We start from the raw sequence: 18488 nt of genomic DNA, 5'->3' as shown, positions 1-18488 counted from the left end.
AAAAAAAAGAGAGAGATGGAAAAAAAAGAGAGAGATGGAAAAAAAAGAGAGAGATGGAAAAAGAGGAGAGAGAGAGAGAGAGAGAGAGAGAGAGAGAGAGGGGGGGGGGAGAGAGAGAGAGAGAGAAATGGAGAGAGAGAGAGAGAGAGAGAGAGAGAGAGATATGGAGAGAGAGAGAGATGGAAAGAGACAGAGAGAGAGATGGAAAAGAGACAGAGAGAGAGGGGGAAGAGATATATATATATATATATTATATATATATAGAGAGAGAGAGAGAGAGAGAGAGAGAGAGAGAGAGAGAGAGAGAGAGAGAGAGAGAGAGAGAGAGAGAGAGAAAGAAAGAAAGAAGAAAGAAAGAAAAAGTACAGAGAGAGCAATATGGGAAGGGGGTGAGGGAGGGAAAGAGAGAAAAAAAAAGATAGAAATAAAAGAGAGAAAAAGAGAGGGAGGGTAATGGGGGTCAGGCAGGTCTATTCCTCACCCGTGCACAAAGTGGAGACGGATGCTGTTGAGGGGCGCTCTCTCCCGCCTCTTGGAAGAAGCACTTTTGTGTTTTTCTTTGCATTGCTCTTTAAGCTGAGGTAGATCTTCTTTATACACCTGGAGCATGGAAATAACAACATTAAACATAACAGGAAAAAAAAAAATCATACTAGTACAAACAGAGAAAAAAAAAAGAACAGAATCTAGCCATAGAGAACCTACAAATTCTGTAGTATAAAAATGTTTATAAATGTGATTATCTGGTGGAGTCTGTGCAACTTACCTGGCAAATAACTTCCCATATAAACCTTCTATCTAATTCTACCCTTAAAGGAGAACTGCTCCAAAATCAGAGTTATCATTGTGGCCCGATTCTACCCTTACATGAACTAACATTGCCAGCCATTGGGTTCACCTTCTGAGAACTTTTTCATTCAAATATAAAAGAGACATTGACATTGATCTATGTAGAATGGGGAGCACTGAAAAGCCAGGACCCCCTACATAGACAGGAAAGAGGCACAACACACCCAGCGGGGGCTCACCTGGCGGCGGTACGTGACCTGTGTCTCCTGCTCGATCTCAGAGTCCAGCTCTGGGATATCCGACTGTTCTGAATCAGATTCATCGCTATTGGAATCAATCAAACTCTCTGACAACAAAAACAAAATAAGAATAAAAAACGGTAATGAGGATCAGTTATTTATTCCTTTAAGTGTATTTAAAGACAAAACTTATGCCACGTACACACGGTCGGACTTTTAGGCTACAAAAGTCCAACAGCCCATCCGACAGACTTTGGACGGACTTTCTAACGAACGGACTTAACTACATACGATCACACAAAAGTCCGATGGATTCGTACGTGATGACGTACGACCGGACTAAAATGAGGAAGTTGATAGCCAGTAGCCAATAGTTGCCATAACGTGGGTTTTTGTCCGTCGGACTAGCATACAGACGAGCGGATTTCTGGGTCCGGCGGAGTTACGACGTAAAGATTTGAAGCATGTTCCAAATCTAAAGTCTGTCAGATTTGCGACTGAAAAAGTCAGCTGAAGGTCCGGTGAAGCCCACACACGATCAGATTGTCCGCCGGATTTGGTCCGTCGGACCAGTCCGGTCGAAAAGTCCGACCGTGTGTACGCGGCATTAGCGTTTTAGCTTCTTTTTTACCCAAATACAGGGATGGAGACGCATGATTTGTTATGTGTTTCACCTAAAGTCCCAAAACTCTTTCTTATTCACAAACTTAAGCCCCGTACACACGATCAGATTGTCCGCCAACAAAACCGTGGACTTTTGTCCGAAGAGCGTTGGGCCAAACTCGTCTTGCATACACAAGGCCACACAATTGTTGGTCAACAATTACGAACATAGTGACGTACTACGTTGTTTTTCAGCTCTTTAGCGCCACCCTTTGGGTTCCTTCTGCTAATTTCGTGTTAGTAGAAGTTTGGTGAGTGTTGATTCGCACTTTTCAGTTCGTTTCTGAATGGCCGTTCGTCAACCAGACATGTTGCAGAATCGGAGGAGATAACGTGTTATTTATTATTGGCCTTGGAGTTATTGCTTTGACATTATTTTTTGGTTGAATAATAATGATTTGATTTGGTATATTTTCTATATTTTGGATGCATAGAATGCACTTTTTGGTTAAGTTCTATTGGCAGATATCATGTCTAATTTTATTTGTTTTCTTTTTTTAATGCACAATAAACAAATTGTGTAGAATAATACTTGGCTATGTGTTTTACTTCAAATGACAGTTTGGGAGTAGGAAGTTACATTTAAAAAAATACAATGTAAAATTGACAAAGGACACCAACATAGTTGCATCTTTGATCTTAAAAACTACGGGATAATGGTGTTGTGGTAACTTGCCCAAATAAAAAAAAAAAAAAGCATAATAATATTACAGTACCTGACCGCGAGAATGTGTTTCCAGCGCGATCCAATCGCGCTGGTCCTCGGGGACGGGGTACTGTACATCTCACGCTGGCTCGCTCATCGGGAAAGGCAAACTGTTTTTTTCTTTCCCGATGAGCGACAAGCATTGCTGACAGGTGTCTGGTATGAATCATGAGGGGGAACGCCATGCCAAAGTTTAAATAAAAAACCCGGCATGGGTTCCCCTCCAGGGGCATACCAGGCCCTTAGGTCTAGTATGGATTTTAAGGGGCACCCCCTACGCCAAAAAAACGGCGTGGGGTCCCCCCAAGATACATACCAGACCCTTATCCGAGCACGCAGCCTGGCTGGTCAGGAAAGGGGGTGGGGACGAGCGGGCGCCCCCCCCCTCCTGAACTGTACCAGGCTGCATGCGCTCAACATGGGGGGATGGGCGCTTTGGGGCAGGGGGGTGCCCTGCTGGCCCCCCCACCCCAAAGCACTATGTCACCATGTTGATGAGGACAAGGGCCTCTTCCTGACAACCCTGGCCGTTGGTTGTCGGGGTCTGCGGGCGGAGGGCTTATCGGAATCCGGAAGCCCCCTTTAATAGGCCCCCCCACTCTATGTGAATGAGTATGGGGCACATCGTACCCCTACCCATTCACCTGGGGGAAAAAGTGTTAATAAAAAAAACACACTAGACAGGTTTTTAAAGTAATTTATTAGGCAGCTCCGGGGGTCTTCTTCCGACTTCGGGGGTCTTCTTACGACTTCTCTGCTCTCTCCGGCCTCTTCTCCCGGTGTCCGGTTCTTCTGCCGGGCTCCTCTGCTATCCTCTGCTCTTTTGCCGCTCATTTGCTAGCGGTGGCCCAGTCTTCTCAATTGTCTTGTTCCCTCTAGTCTTCTTCTGATGTTGACACGACGCTCTCTCCCGCTGTAATGCTGTGTACGCGGTGCGCAGCGACTTATATAGGCATGGGGCGTGGTCACCAGGTGATGTCACCAGGTGACCCCGCCCCCTTATGACATCACAGTCCCGGGGAATGATGGGACTGTGATGTCATAAGGGGGCGGGTGGTGGCTGGCGTGCGCTCCACCGCCAGCTGCCAACAACCAGAGGGATCGGAAATGTGGACCAGATCGCGTAACCAGGCACGCCTCGACGTACGTTTCGTATGACGTCTTCAGGAGGTCCACAGAGCGAGGTTTTCAATCATAGACAAGCGGAACACTTTTAAATGTAAGCAGCCACTTGGCTTTTGATTTTATTCAATTTTTCAATAAATGGGATTACACTATTCCAGTTTTTTGTATCCTTCCTATATATATTTCCGGTTACCCACACTGGGGGAGAGGAAAGGTTTCCCATGCGGCTCATCCATCTAATTGCATCAAGTCATTTCTTGCTAAAGTTTATATTTGACCTTCTTTTAATTAATAAGGTCAACAACTTCTGGTAAGCAGACATCCACTTACAGAGCACTTTGGGTGTACAACGTAGTCGGTGAAGGTGGTTCATTTCTATAGTGGAAGACGCACTCTTTGATGTTCTTTTTGTTTTGCACATTGGACTTCCTTTTGTGATTTTTTTTAATCATTTTTTTTATTTTTCTATCAATTTCTTGTTTCAGCACATGTAGTGAATATATGGTAGCAAACTCAATTTTTTGACATATGCACTATTTGTACACGGGTATTTAATATAGATGCATATAGGTTTTTCAAGTGATTCAGCGGCACTGATACACTTTAGATTTTTTTCATTTATGGATATGTCTATTCACTATGTATTTAAAGCGGGATTCCGGCCTAAAAAAAAAAATTAAAAAAATTTAAAGTCAGCAGCTACAAACACTGTAGCTGCTGACTTTAAATAAGTACTTACCTGTCCTGGGTGCCCGCGATGTCGGCCGCCCGAGGCCGACCCATCCCTCGGCTCCCGGCACCGCCATTCTAGGTAAGGGAAACAGGCAGTGGAGCCTTGCGGCTTCACTGCCAGTCTCCTACTGCGCACACGCGAGCGGCACAGTGCTCTGTGAATGGCCCCGTGGTGTTCTGGGAACACACACAGTTCCCAGAAGACAACGGGGCCGCTCACCGAGGAGCAGAAGACGCCGCGGAACAGGAAGAGGCAGATTAGGAAGACTGCCTAGCAACAAGGGTTTAGGTAAGTTTAAGATTTTTTTTTTAATTTTTTTTTAGGATTTTTGGTGTAATTTTTTTTTTCAGGGTGGCCCTCTACTTTAAGTAAGCAATAATTAGTGGCCTAGCGCCCCCCCATCACACTTGTTTCCAATTTGCACTAGAATGTCTATATCTAGCTCGGGTGTTAGCAGCTATATTTAGCAATTTATAAATTATTTTTTTTTAGTGCGAGGTATTTATTTATTCTTATTTATTATTATTATTAGATCATTACGTTCCATTCGTTTAGATGTGGCATTCGTTACTTCGGATAATTTCGTACTCGTTACGTTCACTAACAGCCAAATTTGAAAGGAATTTCCAATACCTATAATTTAATATATATTATTTAATTATTTCCGAAATTTCCAATTTCTGAAAATTTGAAAATTTGGAAATTTGAAATTCAGAAATTTCGAGTGTGTGTTACTATGTAGTATGTTAAATTCATTGCCTGTTATGAAGTAGCAGATTTGATATCTAGGAAACCTGTTTAGAAGTGGTCTCCTCCCTCCACAAGCATCAGCTGTAAAATGTAGGGATAATTGATTTCTTGATGCCAATAAGTGGATATATAAGCCTTATGGGAGATTTTAAGATTGTAGAAGGTTAATGTTCCAGAAGAGATGATTGTACATAATGTATTAGGATATTGATCAACGGCACACACAATGAAATGCGCTTTTAGCCATATTTAGCATAAATGGCAATATAAAATTGTACTTTGCGGGGTCAGAGCGGTTTCTTGCATTGTCTCAAGCCCCATACACACCATTAGATTTTCTGCAGATTTTTGTCTTCGGATTTACCAAAATCATATAGTGCGAGGGCCTGCCTGATTGCATACAAATTGAAATTCTTAAAGTGGAGTCCCACCCAAAAATGGAACTTCCGCTTTAAGGGAAGGTGACCCCCTGACATGTCACATTTTTTTTTTTGGGGGGGGGGGGGGAGCGGAAACCCTCATTTTAGAGGGTTGCAGCTCCCACTTCCTCCTGCAGCTCCGCGGCCCTGGAAGGAAGTTCACCTCTCCCCCCCTCCCTCTCTGCAATCATCTGGGACACGTCACAGGTCCCAGATGACTGCCGGCCAGTCACAGCGCACAGTGCAGGTTGCACATGCGCAATCACCCGGGCGCCCACAGTGACAATGCCGGTGCCGCAGAGAGGAGGGGGATCCGAGCCGGGCTTCGTTCCCCCGCATCTCTGGACCCTGGGACAGGTTATAAAAAGTCAGCAGCTGCAGTATTTGTTGCTGCTGACTATAAAAATCGGAACTCCGCTTTAAGGTTTGACCTCATATTATATGGTTTTGGTAAATCTGAAGACAAAAATCTGCAGAAAATCTAACAGTGTATGGGGTCTTTAGCTTCGTACACACCGTACGATTGTTGGCCAACTGAGCGTCTAATTTTTGTCAAAAGGGCGTGTGCCTGGATCTTGTCTTGCATACTAACGGCACACAATTGTTGGCCAACAAACACGAACGTAGTGTTGTACTACGAGGAATTTCAGCTCTTGAGCGCCACCCTTTGGGCCCCTTCTGCTAATTTCGTGTTTGGTGAGCATTGATTCCGAGCATGCGTGTTTGTACTTTCCACTTTTGTGTGACGGACTTGTGTACTGACAATACGAAAATCAAGCCGTTGTCCACTGAAAATTTACTGTCATCCAACATTTGTTAGCCCGAAAATTGGACAATTGTCAAAAGGAGCGTACTAACGGTAAGATTTTAGGACAACAGTCTGTCAACAGACAATCCCCTTCCAACAATCGTACCGTGTGTACGAGGCTTTAGTCCGCATTACATCACTGCAACCCTCCTTGGCAGAGGCCTCACCTTGTGGAGCGATATGGAGGACGTCTTTCAGCTTCCGGTCTGGTATAAACTTCCACTGGAATACCGAGTGGTCGGCGCCACCAACCGAGATAATCCACTGATAGTCATGTGACCAACGCACACTGGTGACGTGAGCCGAGTGGCCCAAGTACTTCCGAAACTTGGCTCCTGAACAAGCAAGATATAGAAAAGATTTTTTTAATATTTCTGAATCTCTCATTCTCGCCTTACTACATTTCCAGATGCTACAAAGTGACAATTAAAGGGGTGCACTAATAAGAAGATTCAAAGATCCAAAGTGGTTTTCAATAGACATGTGCACTGAAAAAAAAATTTGTTAGTTTCGTTTTACTCGTTTTTTTGCTTATTACCGAATTTCCTAATTTGCTGAATTTCCAAATTTCGAATTTCCTAATTTGCTGAATTTCCAAATTTCGAATTTCCTAATTTGCTGAATTTCCAAATTTCGAATTTCCTAATTTGCTGAATTTCCAAATTTCGAATTTCCTAATTTGCTGAATTTCCAAATTTCGAATTTCCTAATTTGCTGAATTTCCAAATTTCAGAATTTTCGGATTTCCGAATCTCCAAATTTTTGGATTTCCGAATTTCCGAATCTCCGAATTTCCGAATCTCCGAATTTCCGAACTTCCGAATTTCCGAACTTCCGAATTTCCGAACTTCCGAATTTCCGAACTTCCGAATTTCCGAACTTCCGAATTTCCGAACTTCCGAATTTCCGAACTTCCGAATTTCCGAACTTTGAATTTTCGGATTTCTGAATTTTCAAATTTGCAAACTTTGATTTTCCGAATTTTCGGATTTCCGCATTTTCGGATTTCCGCATTTTCGGATTTCCGCATTTTCGGATTTCCGCATTTCTGGATTTCCGAATTTCTGGATTTCCGAATTTTCGGATTTCCGAATTTTCAAGTTTCTGAATTCCGAATTTTTGGAATTTGAAAATTCAAAAATCTGAAAATTTGAAAATCTGAAAAAAAAGAAAGAAAATCAGTAAAATTCAAAAATAATTAATATTAAATTATAGTTTATGGAATTTGCTTTTAAATTTGGCTGTTTGTGAACGCAACAAATACAAATTTATCTGAAGTTACGAATTATCGGAAATAACGAATGCCGCATATAAACAAATGGAATGGAACAAATTAATAATAAATAACAATAATAAAAAGGTTTATTATTATTGTTATTTATTATTATTAGATCGTTACGTTTAATTCATTTAATTCATTTAGATACGGCATTCATTTCAGATAATTTGTAACTTTAGATAAATTTGTATTCGTTATGTTCACTAACAGCCAAATTTCGAGTTTTTGGAAATTTGAAAATTCTGAATTTCGGAAATTCAAAAAATTTGGAAATTTTGGAATTACCGAATTTGTCAAAATTTGTTAGAAAACGAATTTGGAACTAAACAAATTGCACGTCTAGTTTCCAAGAACATCTCGTTCACTATGTCTCTAACATAAAAGGGATAAATCCCACCCTGTATTGTTTCTTCTCTATGAAAAGAAAGACATTGATACATTGGGGTTGATTCACTGACGGCAAATAATCTGTACATTCTGCAAGTTCAGTTGCTCCAGAGCTTAGTTAGGTCTTGTGGAACCCTGCAGATCAAAAAGAAAATAAAAGCTGCTTTTACAGTCATTTGAGCTTTTATTTCATCTTGAAGCTTGTGCTTCTTTGTGCTCTTGTGCATGTTTTTATTGAGCTTATTCAAGTTTTTTCAAGCTCCTTTGAGCTTTATTGAGCATAAGCGTTTTTTTTTTTCTTCCCCCACAAACTCTCCTTGATAGTATTTTCGTAATCACTGTATAAACAAAACAAAAAGCTGGAACAAACGTTTTTGTGCCTTTTCAAGCTTCTTTGAGCTTTGTGGGGCACTAGCTCCTCTCAAAAAAAGCGAGTTTGGGGGGGGGGGGGGGGTTCTGCCTGTAGGAGCATATGCCTGAAAAGGCCATATTGTGCATGAATAACCAGGGATTTATTTACTAAAGGCAAATCCACTTTGCTCTACTAGTGCACTTAGAAGTGAAGTCGCTGTAGATCTGAGGGGGACATGCAAGGAAAATAAAAAACAGCATTTTTGCTTTTACATGATTGGATGATAAAATCAGCAGAGCTTCCCCCTCATTTCAGATCTTCCCCTTGTATCTACAGCGACTGCACCTCCACGTGCACTTCTAAGTAGACGTGCACTGACAAAAAATGTTTCGTTTTCGTTTCATTTGTTTTTTTGCTTTTTTTTCGGAAATTTGGAAATTCGAAATCTGGAAGAATGAAAATTCAGATTTTCAAATTTTCGAATTTCGAATTTTCAGATTTCTGATTTTTCGGATTTCCGAATTTTCGCAAAACCTAAAAAAAAGAAAGAAAAACAGTAAAATTCAAAATAATAACCAACTATTAAATTCTAGCTATTGGAATTTCCTTTCAAATTTGGCTGTTTGTGAAAGTAATGAATACAAATTTATCTGAAAGTTACGAATTATCTGAAATAACAAATGCCGCACCTAAAAAAATGGAATGGAACAAATTAATAATAAATAATAATAATAAAAAGGTTTTATTATTATTATTATTTATTTTTATTAGATCGTTACGTTCCATCCGTTTAGATACGGCATTCATTATTTCATATAATTCATAACTTCAAATAAAATCGTACTCGTTACGTTCACCAACAGCCAAATTTGAAAGGAAATTCCAATATCTAGAATTTAATATTTATTATTAGTTAGTTATTATTTCAGATTTTCGGGTTTTTGAATTTTCAGATTTTCATTCTTATTCTTGGATTTTCAAATTTCCAAATTTTAGAATTTTAAAATTTATGAAATTTCGAATCTCCAAAATTCCGAAATACGAATTTCCGAAATTTCAAATCTTCGGAAATTTGAAAATTCATAAATTCGGAAATTCGTCATTTCAGAAATTCGAAATTCGGAAATTCAGAGATTTCGGAAATTGAAAAATTCGGAAATTGAAAAATTCGGAAATTCGGAACTAAACGAATTGCACATGTCTACTTCCAAGTGCACTTGTCGTACAAAGTGGATTTGCCTTTAGTAAATCAACCCCATTGGCTAACATGGAGGGGAGTTTCCTGGCAGAAAAAAAAAAAAAAAGCTCAAAAGCCTGTAGGAGCCGCTTCTTTGAGCTGCAGTGTGCATGAGTCCTAAATCAGGCGAAGCTTCACTTTGCAAAGAATACCCAATCATGTACAAGGAAAAATTTTAAAAACCGCATTTTTGCTTGCACGTCATTTGATGATAGAAGTCAGCAGAGCTTCTGCTCATTTGCCAAGCTCTGGAGCAACTGCACATTGCAAAGTGCCCAGTCTATTTGCCTTTAGTAAACCAACCCCATTGCATCATTTCCTTCGCGTTGGAGGAAAAATTTTTTTAATTGGAGCAGGGCTTGATCTAGTTTAAGGAGTGCAAGGCCCCTTTCACACTGCCGCGACTAGAAAGTTGCGCAATTTTGCCGCGATTTCAGGGAATGCCTGTACTTGAGGTCTATGGACCTCAGCTCGCATCAAAGTCAGACCAAGGACTACTTTGAAGTCGGTGAGACTTGAAGCACAGATATGAACGGTACTCATTGGAAATCATGGGGTACGACTTGTCATGTGACTTTGCAGTCCCAAGTCGCACAAGTGTGAAGGGGGCCTTAGTGGCAGTGTGTCAGTTAGTGGCAGTGTGTCTGTTAGTGTTAGCATTAGCATCAGTGGCAGTTAGTGGAAGTGCCAGCTAGTGTCAGCCTAGGTTCACATATGTGCGATCTCAGACATCGCAGGCACACCGCAGGTGCCGATCACATGCAATGTCTGTGCAGTGCGAGTTCAGCCATACAGTTGTATGGCTGAACTCACATTGGATTCGCACAAAATTAGTGCAGGGACTTTTTTTTCCCCGCACTAGAATCGGATCGCATGGGTGTTCTCACCCATGCGATCTGATTCAAGTGCGAGTTCACAGTTCACACTGCGATCTGTGAACCGATTTGGGGGGGGGTGGGTGTGTCATTAACAATGTTTTGAATCCCGCAGGGGTTCGCAGAGGCCAGTGTGAACTGCCTACGGGAGAGATGCGATGCAGGAACCGGCACTGGAATCGCACTAGTTTCCACATTGCACATACAGTTGTGCTCATAAGTTTACATACCCTGGCAGAATTTATGATTTCTTGGCCATTTTTCGGAGAATATGAATGATAACACAAAAACTTTTCTTTCACTCATGGTTAGTGTTTGGGTGAAACCATTTATTATCAATCAACTGTGTTTACTCTTTTTAAATCATAATGGCAACACAAATTACCCAAATGACCCTGATCAAAAGTTTACATACCCCAGTTCTTAATACCCTGTATTGCCCCCTTTAACATCAATGACGGCTTGAAGTCTTTTGTGGTATTTGTGGATGAGGCTCTTTATCTTCTCAGATGGTAAAGCTGCCCATTCCTCTTGTCAAAAAGCCTCCAGTTCCTGTAAATTCTTGGGCTGTCTTGCATGAACGGCACGTTTGAGATCTCCCCAGAGGGGCTCAATGATATTGAGATCAGGAGACGGAGATGACCACTCCAGAACCTTCACTGTATTCTGCTGTAGCCAATGACAGGTGGACTTGGCCTTGTGTTTTGGATCATTGTCATGTTGGAATGTCCAAGTGCCTCCCATGCGCAGCCTCCTGGCTGATGAACGCAAATGTTCCTCCAGTATTTTTTGATAACATACTGCATTCATCTTGCCATCAATTTTGACCAAATTTCCTGTGCCTTTGTAGCTCACACATCCCCAAAACATCAGCGATCCACCTCCGTGTTTTACAGTAGGAATGGTGGACCTTTCATCATAGGCCTTGTTGACTTCTCTCCAAATGTAGTGTTTATGGTTGTGACCAAAAAGCTCAGTTTTGGTCTCATCACTCCAAATGACTTTGTGCCAGAAGGTCTGAGGCTTGTCTCTGTGCTGTTTGGCGTATTGTAAGCGGGATACTTTGTGGCATTTGCGTAGTAATGGCTTTCTTCTGGCGACTCGACCATGCAGCCCATCTTTCTTCAAGTGCCTCCTTATTGTGCATCTTGAAACAGCCACACCACCTGTTTTCAGAGAGTCCTGTATTTCACTTGTGGGTTTTTCTTTGCATCCCGAACAATTTTCCTGGCAGTTGTGGCTGAAATTTTAGTTGGTCTACCTGACCGTGGTTTGGTTTCAACAGAACCCCTCATTTTCCACTTCTTGATTAGAGTTTGAACACTGCTGATTGGCATTCTCAATTCCTTGGATATCTTTTTATACCCCTTTCTTGTTCTATACAGTTCAACTTCCTTTTCCCGCAGATCCTTTGACAATTCTTTTGCTTTCCCCATGACTCAGAATCTAGAAACGTCAGTGCAGCACTGGATGAAAGATGCAAGGGTCTGTCAGGAGTCCAGAAACTCATTGACCTTTTATACACACACACACTAATTACAAGCAAACAGATCACAGGTGAGGATGGTTACCTTTTAATAGCCATTCAAACCCCTTTGTGTCAACTTGCGTGCATGTTATCAGGCCAAAATCACCAGGGTATGTAAACTTTTGATCAGGGTCATTTGGGTAGTTTCTGTTGCCATTATTTAAAAAGAGTAAACACAGTTGATTGATAATAAATGGCTTCAGCCAAACACTAACCATGAGTGAAAGAAATGTTTTGTATTATCATTCATATTCTCTGAAAAATGGCCAAGAAAGCATATATTCTGCCAGGGTATGTAAACTTATGAGCACAACTGTATGTGAACCCAGGCTAAGTGTCAGTTAGTGACAGCGTTAGTGTCAGTTGGTGTCAGTGTTAGGGTCAGCATGTTTTAGATAGGAAAAGAAAGGGTTTATATTTAGTGTCAGTGCAAATGTTAGTATCAGTGTGTCTAAAGTGATATTAAAGGCTATTAAAATAACAAACACATCATACTTACCTGCTCTACGTAATGATTTTGCACAGAGCGAACCAGATCCTCCTCTTCTCAGGTCCCTCACATGCGCTTTTGGCCCCTCCCTCCTGCCGAGTGCCCCCAGAACAAGCCACTTACAATGAGGGCACCCAAGCAGGCTCTTTCTCGAGCCGTGGCTCTGCGTGTTTATTCACATACAGAGCCACAGGTCGGCCCCGCCCCCTCTCCCTCCTCATTGGCTCACTGGCTGTGATTGACAGCAGTGGGAGAAAATGGCTGTTTCTGCCTATGAGGAAGGAGAGTCTCCAGAGAGCAGCGACTCTCGCGCACATTGCTGGATTGTGATGGGGCTTAGGAATTAGGGGGGGGGGGGGATTTAATCATAAAACACATTAAGCTAAAAAAGCCTGAAGCCTTTACAACCACTTTAAGTAGGACAAAAAAACAAAACAAAAATGAATACTATTGTTTCTATGCCCTACTACAGGTATAAGGAACAAATAATACACATCTATGTGGTATAGCCACAATATCACATAGAACGTATTTTACTGGTTTTGTAATTAGTGGGGGGCCACAGTTGTGGCATTTAAAAAAAAAGTTTAAAAAATGATTTTTTATTTTTACTAATTTGGGACAGTTTTCCTTTCATAATAAAATAAAATCAGGAGATATCCATTATTATTTTCCACCAAATGAAAGCCCAATCTGTCCTAAAAAAAAAAAAAATGCGGTGTAATCGACCTGGATACACTAAGTAGTTGCGATGATATGTACCATCTTACACATGGCAAATTTGCAAAATTGGGTTTGGGCATTAAAAGAGGACCTCCAGGTTCCCCCCCAAAAAATTAAGGTCAGCAGCTAGAAATACTGTGGCTCCGGACTTTTAATATAAGGACACTTACCTGTCCAGGGATCCAGCGATGTTCTCACCTGAGCCGAATCTTCAAACCGCTTCAGGTGCAGGCCCCCCCGGTATCGTAAGTGAAGCCAGTTTCCTGCTGCACATGCGTGACTTTGTGAATGGTCCAGTAGTCTTCTGGGATCTGTGATGTGTCCCAGAAGGCTGCGGGGGAAGGAGGGGACCAAACGTCCGGCTCAGGCACATCTGACCAGAAGTGGGAGCAGGTACCTGTCAAAAACCAGGTACCCACTCCCTAAAAAGTGCCAAATGTGGAAGTGGAGGGGGGGGGGGGGGATGCAAACAAGCAGAACTTCACCTTTTGGGTGAAGTTCCGCATTAAGGTTTGTTTTGATGGGTTTAAACCTCGGCAACAGTTTTCTTTCATTTCTGTGTACTTCAAATTTTGAGATTCCATCATTTTTTTTTAAAACAAGCTTGATCTCTTCGGGGTGGGATAATCAGCCAATTTTCTTTCCAGGAGGTTGAGGTCATTACGGTTGGTCTCGCTGTGCGCCGGTCAATGAATTCACCCCCCCATGGTGAGCTGATTGCCGCTGTCCTCCGTCAGGGCAGGAGATGCCCAGTTTGAGGTCGGGCTGATGGTATAATATCCGTCTTGATGCTACGAGTCTGCGGAGCATCATTTAAAGGGTAAATCATTATTTCGAGCCTTCTCAGGCTAATGACTCAATCAAGATGAGAAGAACTCCCTGCGTGAATCTTACCCTGTGTTACTTTGTAATTAACTTGTTCAAAAATTAATGGGGCGTCATTAATAATGGAGAGCAACTGGGCTATGGCGAGATCGCCAGCTCCGTCCATTGTGCAGCCCGGTTATAGGAAAAAAAACTGGGCACCAATAAAAATCCACTAGAGAACCATGAAAAAAAAAAAAAAAGAAAAGAAATACTTTGCCTACTCAATGGCATTTTGTAAGTTCTCTGATGATCTCCATACAGAGCTTTAATAAACAAATCTTCTAGAAGTCTTCATAAATATGTGTGATTTAACAATACGCGTACAGCAACAGTAAATCTTTTCAAAAAAATCTCCAGCTTTTATCATTGAAAAGCCATTCTTGACCTCCAGTCAGTGACTCTGGCCAGACTGAGATGATGTCATCAATCTGCTGCAGGCAGAAGGAGGCATTTCCTCAGTCTCTTCTTCTCCAGCGATCAGAAAGCAGCATTGTAGATCCATTGAATTTCTTCATAGGTCCCTTATCCCCCATTTATTAGGTCTTCTGGGTTTTGTGACTAGACCAAGATATTTTCTCCTTATGGAGAAATGGCTCCCGGTCGCGTTTCCTCCCTGATGTAGTTTACTGAAAGAGAAGTGTGACGTTTTGATGTCACGCTTGCTTCTGTGGGTGGTTATGGTCGATACAGCCAGGGCCGCTGATAAGGCAGTACAGCCAGCCCTCCTGTACTGGGCTCGGTCCCCATCCGTTCAAAAGGGGGGCCCGGGCACCTGCTGGGCAGCAGGGGGTGGCTTTACTGCCTTATTGCAGACACCAAGCCTCTTCTGCCTCCCCCTGCAGCGCTGCCAGCTTTTCCTCCTCTTTTTCCCTCTGGCTGCACTGCAGGGGGATTTTTCCTGGCACATGTGCCCCTTCCATTTTCCGTCCAGACCCCCGTGTGCTCCTTTCCCCCACAGCGCTTCCGGCTTCCCTCCTCTCCTCTCCCGTCGACAGCTGCTACGGGCACAGTGAGTAGTTTCAGGATGGAGAGCAGGGGAAGGGGCCGGTAAATATGTTGTTTTCTGACCCCTTCCTTTCCTGAATGAACACAGTGAGCAATCGGTACCAATAACTCCTGTGTTCATTCATCACTGAAGCCTAGTAAACTCAGTTTACTAGGCTTCAGTTTGTGAATGAGCAGGAAGCCTCAGAGCGTTTCCTATTCATTCATTTGTGCAGCTGAGGCTGCAAAAAAAAGGGACTGATAAATCTGTGTCCTCAGTCACTTTCGGCTGGGGAGTTGCCTGTCAGGTAGGCTGTATGGGGCCCCGTGATTTCTAACAGCGGCCCTGTATACAGAACCCAGTCGCAACCCACCTGCAGCCACTGATTGTCATCTATACTCCATTACAGCCTCCGCCTACATACAAGCCCACCACATCCTGCATCCCTACTGATTCATCATGGGAAATACAGTTTTGATTTATTCCATTGGATGTGACAGGGTGGGGGTGGGGGGGGGGGGGGGGGCTGCATAGATCCTCTCCCTGGCACCCAGGAACTGTGCATTTTTTTTTTACAACAGAGCTGATGTCACAGGGATTGTAACTCCCTCTTTGAACGGTTGGGATCTTTTATGGTGCAATGCCAACTGTAGGCTTCCTAGCCAACCATATCCAACTGACCTGACCAGGCCAAACCTCTGTCTGTCTTGTATATGGGCCATGGTTTAGCATAAGGATTTCATATGAGGGGTAGGGATGAGCCGAACTGTCCTGGGCTCGAGCAGGGCTCAGTGAAGAAGTTCTAATGCTGAACCCAAACCCCACTGAAATCAATGGAAGCTAAGACTGTCAAATCAAAAATGCCAATTTTCTGGGCTAATGGCAAAAAAGATAGCATGGGGTGGTTTGAACTCTTGCTGGTTCCACGTGGACTTTGCAAGGCTATATTCTCACATGTGTAATGGCTTTCTATAGTCCATTTGTACATCGTCGAATCCCCAGCGTGGTCTCTGGGGGGATACACATAGTACTTGGGACCTCATGGTAGGCTTTTCTATGCTATATGCATCATTATGACTGTGGTGGTGGTGGGTCCTACTGCTTAAGTTAGTGAATTAATTGTAGAGAATAAAATATATTTACAATTAACAGTTTTCACAGTTGTGCTGATCAAAGGATGAATTGGAAGCTGATCCCACAAACTGATCAGACTTTTGGTATGTAAGGAACTCAATATTTCTGCTGTGAAGCCAAAGATACCCAATGGGGTTGTCGTGTCTTCTTCTGGACCAATTTGCTGCAGCCAGAGAAAATGAGAACTCTGCAAATGTTTCTGGTAAACTATGTAGCAATGCTGAATTGCATCAACACGAACCAAAAGTGCATTTCTGCCCTCAGAATTCCAGGAACCACGAGAGACAACAAACACAAACAAAAAAGTGGGAGAAACGTTACCTCTCCTCACACAGGGGTACCGGAAAAGCTTCACAATCCCGTAATCATCCGCCGTCACCAAAACTTGCCCAAGAAAGTTGGTGTCTACAGAATTGATGTCATTCATCTCCGAGTATTTGGGACCAATCCCATTCACTTCCAAACCAGTCACACACGTCCATCGGGCCCACTGGACCCCCTTCAATTCTTCCTTATTGGTGATTTCCTTTCCTCCTGGAAGCAAGACGGCATCTACCATTATAGCATGATGACTATCCACAGAAATATACCTTATATAGTTCTGACATATACCAAAGTGCTGTACAGGGAACACTGAACCAGTCACATCAGTCTCTGCACCAGCGGAGCTTACACTCTAATGTCATACTACAGTTACAAATGACAAATAGACAGTGCCTGCTCCTCCTTTATACTGATTACTCTTTGGGCTATACCAGTATTTTTTTTTTTTTTTCATTTATTATTATACAGGATTTATATAGCACCAACAGTTTGCGCAGCACTTAACAAAATGAAGGCAGACATTACAGTTACATTACAATTTGGTACAAGAGGAATCAGAGGACCCTGCTCATTAGAGCTCACAATCTAAAAGGGAGGGACAATTGATACAAAAGGTAATAGCTGTGGGGGGATGAGCTGATGGAAGTAAAACAGTGTCAGTTAGAAGCAGGATAGGCTTCTTTAAAGAGAAGGGTTTTCAGGAATCGTCTAAAGATGGATAGATTAGGGGACAGTCGGACAGATTGGGGTAGGGAGTTCCAAAGGATGGGAGAAGCTCTGGAGAAATCCTGGAGGCAAGCAAGAGTATTAAACTCTTATATGTGTCTATAACCTTGGATGAATAAATATCACAGTGAATTCACATTGCTTGCTTACGTGCATGCTATTGTATACCAAAATATAGTTAATGATACATCGTAGTATATAAAGTGACAATAATTAAAGTGCATGCATAAATTAAAGTGCATAAAGAGTTATAAGTGCAATAAAGTCTTTATTAGTGAAAAAAAAGAGGGTGTTGCAGTCAGGGCTGGCCCAACCATGGGACCCAGTGGGACCATTGTCCCAGGCGGCACTTCAAGAGGGGTGGCAGCCAGCCGGAGCGTGCAGTAGAAAGTCGTCAGGAGTACCCGCCACCGCACATCCTAATCACCAGGCTGTCTTCCGATATCTGCCTGCTGGGATGCTGTGAAAGGCTTCCAAGGAGTGTGTCGCCCACGCTGAGCAGATCGTGGGGCTTGTAAGAGCCGCTGAATGTGTGACACTGTCAGATAATGTAACTGCATTGAGGGAGGGAGATCAGCTGTCACAACTCAGCGGTGATGTCGGAAGTGGGCGGTACCAAACAGTTATCAAACACCAGCCAATGGGATGGGGTCTGGGCGGGACGCTACATTTATGTGGCTCTGCCCCTTTATTAAACAGACCGATTATTGGCTGGTGTTTGATAGCTGCGCCCACCCCCGACATCACCGCTGAGTTGTGACAGCTGATCTCTCTCCCTCAATGCAGTTACATTAGATGACAGTGTCACACACTGAGGGGCTCCGGCAAGCCTTATGATCTGCTCAATGTGAAACTCCTGCTCTCCCCTGTCAGTGCCCATCAGTGCCACCTATCAGTGCCCATCAGTGCCACCTATCAGTGCTGCCCATCAGTGCCAATAAGTGCTGTCTATCAATGCCAATCAGTGCTGCCTATCAGTGTCCATCAGTGCCACCTATCAGTGCAAATCAGTGCTACCTATCAGTGTCCATCAGTGCCGCCAATCAGTGCCCATCAGTGCCACCCATCAGTGCTACCCATCAGTGCTACCCATCAGTGCTACCCATCAGTGCCACCTATCAGTGCTGCCCATCAGTGCCACCTATCAGTGCTGCCCATCAGTGCCACCTATCAGTGCTGCCTATCAATGCCAATCAGTGCCGCCTATCAATGCCAATCAGTGCTGCCTATCAGTGCCAATCAGTGCCGCCTATCAGTGCCAATCAGTGCCGCCTATCAGTGCCAATCAGTGCCGCCTATCAGTGCCAATCAGTGCCGCCTATCAGTACAAATCAGTGCCGCCTATCAGT

At 43.0% G+C, this 18488-nt stretch overlaps 1 protein-coding gene across 1 annotated transcript in view; it reads right to left on the bottom strand.

The window, feature by feature from the left end:
* Positions 1 to 18488, bottom strand: part of EML5 (EMAP like 5) — a 189068-nt gene that overhangs the window by 106185 nt on the left and 64395 nt on the right. The window contains exons 10-13 of the mRNA XM_073608920.1: positions 16411 to 16623; positions 6400 to 6567; positions 1029 to 1135; positions 482 to 600 (exon numbers count right to left, since the gene is read on the bottom strand). Coding sequence (XP_073465021.1) covers positions 482 to 600; positions 1029 to 1135; positions 6400 to 6567; positions 16411 to 16623 — 607 coding nt within the window. The remainder of the gene's footprint in view (positions 1 to 481; positions 601 to 1028; positions 1136 to 6399; positions 6568 to 16410; positions 16624 to 18488) is intronic.

Source organism: Aquarana catesbeiana, linkage group LG13 (genome assembly GCF_042186555.1).
Source record: "Aquarana catesbeiana isolate 2022-GZ linkage group LG13, ASM4218655v1, whole genome shotgun sequence".
NCBI classification, from domain to species: Eukaryota; Metazoa; Chordata; class Amphibia; order Anura; family Ranidae; genus Aquarana; species Aquarana catesbeiana.
Note: the sequence above shows the minus strand (reverse complement) of the source record. Positions and strands in the feature narration are given on the sequence as shown.